At 40.4% G+C, this 6,845-nt stretch overlaps 1 protein-coding gene across 1 annotated transcript; it reads left to right on the top strand.

The window, feature by feature from the left end:
• Window positions 1-1,199: 1,199 nt before the first annotated feature.
• On the top strand, window positions 1,200-2,129 carry LOC118987915 (olfactory receptor 2A2-like). Its single transcript, XM_037047256.1, has one exon. The coding sequence runs from the start codon at window positions 1,200-1,202 to the stop codon at window positions 2,127-2,129; it is 930 nt and encodes a 309-aa protein (XP_036903151.1).
• The last annotated feature ends 4,716 nt before the right edge of the window (window positions 2,130-6,845 follow it).

The following is a 6,845-nucleotide window of genomic DNA, read 5'->3' as shown; positions in this document are numbered from 1 at the left end:
ATTATGAATAAATAAATTATAAATAAATAATTTATTTCAATAAATTGAAATAAATTTATATATAATAAATATATAAATTACAAAATTCTTGACTCTATACTGATAGAAGGATGATAGATGCAGATGTGTAAAGAAATACAGATGATTAATAGGTAAGTAGATGATAGAGCCTTTCCTCAGAGGTAATTGACTACCAATAAATGTAACAGGAGAATGGGAGTAAGGACACCACGTTTCAAAATAATCAGTACTAGTAATCGAGTCAGGCTAAATAATGAACAGGCACTGAAATTAGTGGCTGAGAAGCTCTACAAGGAACAGAATATTATGTAGTAACTTTAGTGGCTGCTCCAGAAATTACACTTGGAAAAAGATAATCATTCTATAATGGAGACACAGGGGAGGCACAATGTTCTCCAGGTGATCTGAGTGAGTGTCACCAGTGATGGAACAGTGAGCTCCATGCACCTGCCCATGAAGCACAATAGAATATATTTAACTTCCCTCCAGAAAGTGAATAATCTGATTAAAAAATGAATAGATGTATGCAGTTCCATTTGGAGAACACTGTACTGAAGACCTTCTCTACAATCTTCCAAGATTCAGTGATCATGAATGGCAAAGGCCCATAGAGTAACTATTTCAGATGGAAGGACGCTAAAGATGAATGACATTAAATACCACATGTCATTTTGGATTGGGTCCTGGGTGAGGGGAGTAGAGAGAAAATGTGACAGATTAAAGAATCATGTCAGTAAGAAATTGCCTGATTTTGACAATTATGGTTAGATTGCTGAGTATCTTTGTTCTTGGTGAAAAAAAGGAATTTAAGGGTAATTGGGTATCATGTGCATTTATACTTTAATCTCAAGTGCTTAAGAAAAAAGCAATACTCATACATAATATTATAGAGAAAAAGAATTATAAGACAAATATGAAATAAACCCTAAAATTTGTTAAATCTGGGCACATGGTTATATTGGAGTTCTTTGCAGAATTCTTGACTGTTTTCTATAAGTTAAGTTTATTTCATATGACAGGAAAAACAGGTAACCAGTTTGGGGGAGAAGGGGAAGCTTTCAAAGAGTGACAAGGATACAACCTTCTTTGAGCTCACCTTGAGACTAACTCCAGTTTTTATTGATTCTCCAGCCCTGACTTTTATCACAATTCAGTTCTTGACCAGGTATCTATAAGGAATGCGGGGCAACCAGTCATGGGTCACAGAGTTCGTGCTGCTGGGATTCCAGCTCAGTGCAGAGACAGAAGTTCTCCTCTTCTGGGTCTTCTCCCTGTTCTACACCTTCAGTCTGTTGGCAAATGGCATGATCTTTGCACTCATCTGTCTGGACCGGAGATTACAAACCCCCATGTACTTCTTCCTCTCTCACCTGGCCATCATTGATATGTTTTATGCATCCATCAATGTCCCCAAGATGCTGGCAAACTTCTTGACCCAGAATAGAACCATCGCCTTTGTCCCATGCATCATGCAGACGTTTTTGTGTCTAGCATTTGGTCACGCAGAGTGTCTGATTCTAGTGGCAATGTCCTATGATCGGTACGTGGCCATCTTCCACCCCCTGCAGTACACTGTCATTATGAGCTGGAGTGTGTGCACGATCCTCACCACCATGTCCTGGTTGTGTGGATTTGTCCTGCCTCTGATAAACGTGCTTCTCCTTCTAAGGCTGCCATTCTGTGGGCCTCAGGAAGTAAACCACTTCTTCTGTGAGCTCTTGTCTGTCCTCAAGCTGGCCTGTGCTGACACCTGGCTCAACAAAGTGGTCATCTTCGCTGATTGTGTTTTTGTCTTAGTTGGGCCCCTCTGCTTGGTGCTGGTCTCCTATGTACATATCCTCTGGGCCATCCTGAAGATCCAATCTGGGGAGGGCCGCAGGAAGGCCTTCTCCACCTGCTCCTCCCACCTCTGTGTGGTCGGGTTCTTCTTTGGCATAGCCATGGTGGTTTATATGGTCCCTGAGTCCAGTCAACGAGAGGAGAAGGAGAAAATTCTGTCCCTGTTTCATAGTCTCTTTAACCCACTGCTGAACCCCCTCATCTACAGCCTGAGGAATGCTCAGGTGAAGGACGCCTTCTGTAAGGCACTGCAGGTGAGGTCCATGTGAAGTGAGAACTCAGAAAGTTCTCTCAATTAGTGGTTTCATATACAGATAGTAATTATTCAAGTTCTCGGCCAGAAAATAGGGTAAACTTCTATGGAAGAGCATAGCTCTTAAAGTAGAAATGGGGCAACTAAAGTATTGGAGTTTTTAGTTTTTCTTTAAAAAAATAGCGATTCTCATTTTTCTCAAGCCAGGAATATTACACAGAGAGAAATTAAATGTGAGAAAATTATATCAACACACTTTTCTGGCTTATGTACTTAAATATTTGACTTCCTATTAACTTGTGGTAGTTGGAAACAGCACAGTAAAAGTAATGCCCTATGAGATTCTTTCCAAAGTGGACAGAAATTTTAATACAGAAAATAATGCAGAGTTATTAATATGCCTCACCAGTTATATGGTGAATACAATGAAAGGTGAAATAAACTCTAAATTCCTTGGTGAAATAATCTAGTAGCAAGGGAGAAAGTTTGTAAAAGTTGTATTGCAACAAGAAACTATGTAAGCTATCCCAAAATATATTAACGTTCAAGTGAAGGACATGTATTAGCACATGTTTAAATGGTTCTAGAGGTAAACATTTTCAGCATTTCTCAAAGTTTACATTTATTCTTGGGTTATGATCATTTTTAGAGAGTAAGATTAATTCCCCTTTTGAGTTCTTGCAAATTTTCCCACCAATATTCTTGTAGTGTCTGAACCACTCAGCTCAAGATGGGTTGTGGCAGCAGCAAGCAGCACAAGACAACTGGGACAGATCTGAGTGGGCAGGGAGGCAAAGGGATGTGATGAGAGAAGATGCTGGGGAAGTTAATCCTTCACTGTTATCCCCCAGGGCACCACACACTCTCTCTGACAGCTGTCAGTCTGTTCTTTGTATCTATGAGTCTGTTTCTATTTTGTTTGCTAGTTTTTGGTGTTCACTAGATTCCACATATAAATGAGATCCTGTGATACTTGTCTTTCTCTGACTGACTTACTTAGATTTCCATAATGCTCTTCAGGTCCATTCATGCTATTGCAAAGGGTAAGATTTTCTTTAATTGTGGCCGTGTAGTATTCCACGATGTAAATGTACCATGGCTTTTTTATCCCCTCATCTCCTGATGGACACTTGGGCTGCTTCCAGTTTTTGGCTATTGTAAACAACAGTGGAATGAACATTGGGGTGCATATGCAGGTTCTGGCAAAAGTGTGGTTGGGAGGGTAATGATATGGGTGTAATGATCTGTAGTTGTAATTTGAGCATTTCACCTAAAATGTCACATCGTGTGCTTGAGAGTGATATTGTAATGTTATAGAATTACATGCTATGGTTTTGTGGTAAGAGGTTTTGTAATAAAAATTTTGTAATACTATTTGTGCCTGTCCCTATATTCTTTTGAATTAGTGCTGTAGGCTTGTTTGGATATATTCCCAGAAGTGAATTGGCTAGGTCATAAGGCAATTCCATGTTTAATTTTTTGAGGAAACTCCATACTGTTTTCCAGAGTGGCTGTATTCCCAGTCTACATTCTTTCCAACAGTGCAGGACTGTTTGTTCCCTTTTCTCTACATCCTCACCAGCACCTGTTGTTTGTTAATTTATTGGTGACGGCCATTCTGACAGGAGTGAGGTGATTTACACTATGGTTTTCATTTGCATCTCTCTAACAGTTAGCAACATTGAACATCTTTTCTTATGTCTATTTCCATCTGTGAGTCCTCTTTGGAGAAGTATGTACTCAGGTCCTTTGCCCATTTTTCAGTTGGATTGCTTGTTTATTGTTTTTGAGCTGTCTGACTTCTTCATAGATTTTGAACATTGTTAACAACTTACCAGATATGTCTTTGGTGAATAATCGTCTCCCACTCAGTGGGTGGCCTTTTGGTTTTGTTGAAGGTTTCTCTTGCTATGCAAACACTTTTTAGTTTGATAGATTTCCATTTGTTTAGTCTGTCTTTTGTTTCCCTTGCCTGAAAAGCTATACCATCAAAAATATTTCCAGAATAAATTCTAAGATTTTACTGCCTGTTTTCTTCTAGGATGTTTCTGGTTTCTGGTATTCCAATTAAATGCCCAGTTCTCTTTTTAAAAACCTGAGAAGCCCTGTCCAGGTGGCTCAGTTGGCTGGAGCATCATCCCATGAACCAAAAGGTCACAGATTGATTTCCCAGTCAAGGCACATACAAAAATTTCAATTTCAGCCCTATGTCGAGGCGCATGTGAGAGGCAACCTATCACTGTTTCTCTCTCTAATGGATGTTTTTCTTCCTCTCTCCCTTCCCTTCCTTTCCCTTCTCTCTAAAACCAATAGCACATCCTCAGACAGGGGTGTAGAAATCTGAGAAATGCACAGAAATAACTATATGATTCAAGGAAGTCAGCATCAGACAAAATGGAATTGAACGATTCTGAAGGGTATTTCTCAAAACTGTAGAAAGGCATTCCCCTAACTCAGTCACAGCTCTCACAGTCAGAACTCAGGCAGCTACCAACTGAAGTGTGTGTATCTTGGGCTCTGCTCAATAAACCATAGCCCATTCTTTATTTTCTGTTTTTCCAAGATGCAAAGGAAAACATGAAACTGTTGACCTTTTAACGCACATTTACTTGATAAACACAGTTGGTAACAATTTATAATTCTTTCCATCAATTATACAATACCATGATTTTCTGGATATCTATTCCTTCTTCAGTTGAATGTTTACCACATGGGTAAAAAACTGATGAATTTAATTTGGGAGTCATTTAAATGATCAGTGTGTTAATTTTTAGTCATTCAGCTTTCAGATAGAAAGTATAATCAAAATTCTACAGGACCCCATCCGACCCATAGGAGCTATAAATGCAGGTTGAAATGAGAGCTGTGATGACAGGAAGTGCCCAGTGCTGATGGATAATATACATACCTGAGAACATGTTTATTGCAGTTAAGAGCTGGCTGTGTTGTGTGTGTCGATGTTCTTTGTGTATATTTGTGTTTTGTGTATGTGTATTTCTTGCTCTGATCACTTTTAGAAGTTACAGAAATGTCACCGTGATAATGCAACAAAAACATGTCATTTTGAGGTGGTTCATTTCCCAAGGTTATACTTTGTTTGGTTGGCAGGAACATTAATATTTCATTACTTATTGTATTAAAAATTTATTTTTATAATTGATAGATGATGTCAAACTTGGAAAACTGTGTCCTAAACTACTGTTTTCACAGGATTAGTTGGCAATTAGTTTTGTCACCTGTGTATCAGTTTCAGATTATCTGAAGATCCCCTGTGTCATCAAACAAACAGGGAAGAAGACAGATGCCAATATTTATGGATTGCCCAGCATGTACCAGGCTTCTCATATGATCAGAACCCCTTTTTGGTGTTTCTGAATGTGTTTCTCAACAGTGTGGAAGTTTAGAGTTGGACCACAGGTGGCTTTGTTTCCAAAACTTGATTAACTGCTCAGTTTTCCCAATTTCAGGTCATAAAGAAAACACACAGTAATGAATGAATTAGTTGTAAACTGTATGCTTGATTGATATGAGATTTCCAAAATAACTCTTTGACTCCATTACATTGAGTATGAGAGTGCAGCAGAGTAGAAATGACTATGACAGAGTCTTTGGTAGCATATCCTCTCTGAGTCCCAGAAGAGGCATGAAGCTTTGAGGGAAGCCACCTTGGAGAGGGTCGTTTCCTCCTCTCCCTGGAAGGGCTGGACTGCAAATCTCCCCACTGCAGGGTAGAGATTAGAGGGTACCTCCAATGCTTTGTGCCCTGGAAAACCGTCCATCAGCCAGATTCTCATAAGCCTCATGGGGACACCTTGACCATACTTTGGAGTTCCCAGGCCACCCCCTTCTGCCTCCATAACCAGCTGTATACAGCATTTCCACGCCTTGAGTTGTTGCTTGGACTCTGATGGTTTTTCTGGGCGCTCACATGCCACCTCTGCTGCAACTCACGGGACCCAGATTACAGAGGAGAGAAGCCTAAATATGGAGGTTAATGCCAGGAGCTTACTCATTATCACACTGATCTTGCTTCCTTTTGGGTTCACCTGGACTAGATTTGGGCACCAGGGAAGTGCTTGGATGCACAACATCCAAACAGCACAGAGTGTCTGGGTTCTGTAATGAGTGACACCATCTCAGAGCAGTGTTCCTTAGGGGTGAGAGCAGAAGCAGGAGAAGAGAGTTGCTCTGTCTTCTTCCTAGTGGCAGGCAGCATGCACTCCATTTCATTTCCCATCCTCCAGTGAGACCCCTGGGCTGCCAACTAGGCTGAGCCTATTAGAGACTAAAATCCCCTTTTCTGAGAATTCTGCTCTAATTTCAGCCAGGAGCAAAAAAAAGGGTCTGCAGCTCCAACACACAAAAGCCTGCCTGACCTTCAGGTGCTTTCTCTTCTGAGGTAACTGGGTCCAAATGCAGGTACTAAATAGGTTGCCTTCCTTTATTTTACCTCCTTGGTATAGAAGCCATTCTCACTGTTTACAACTTTGGGGGCAAACTGCTGAGTCAGTAACTAGCAAAGGGCAGAACTGGGCATTGGGTCTCAGAGAAACAATCTGGGCTTTGTATGGTCCCCAGGAACTTTTGAAAAATAAGCAGTGAATTATGTAGATGTGCAGACTGTTTACACGTTCTCCAGTGTCTTTCACCAGCACTTTCACCCTGGCTAGTCCAGGTCTGTGTCATTTCCCTCATGAGAATGCTTATTCTGACACAGGACATTTTATCAGAT

This window comes from Sturnira hondurensis, unplaced genomic scaffold (assembly GCF_014824575.4).
Source record: "Sturnira hondurensis isolate 20B ecotype Veracruz unplaced genomic scaffold, ASM1482457v3 Scaffold0005493, whole genome shotgun sequence".
NCBI classification, from domain to species: domain Eukaryota; kingdom Metazoa; phylum Chordata; class Mammalia; order Chiroptera; family Phyllostomidae; genus Sturnira; species Sturnira hondurensis.
Note: the sequence above shows the minus strand (reverse complement) of the source record. Positions and strands in the feature narration are given on the sequence as shown.

What these genes read in the sequence shown, in the direction of transcription:
- LOC118987915 (XM_037047256.1), top strand. Translation starts at nt 1,200, where the DNA reads ATGCGGGGCAACCAGTCATGGGTCACAGAGTTCGTGCTGCTGGGATTC.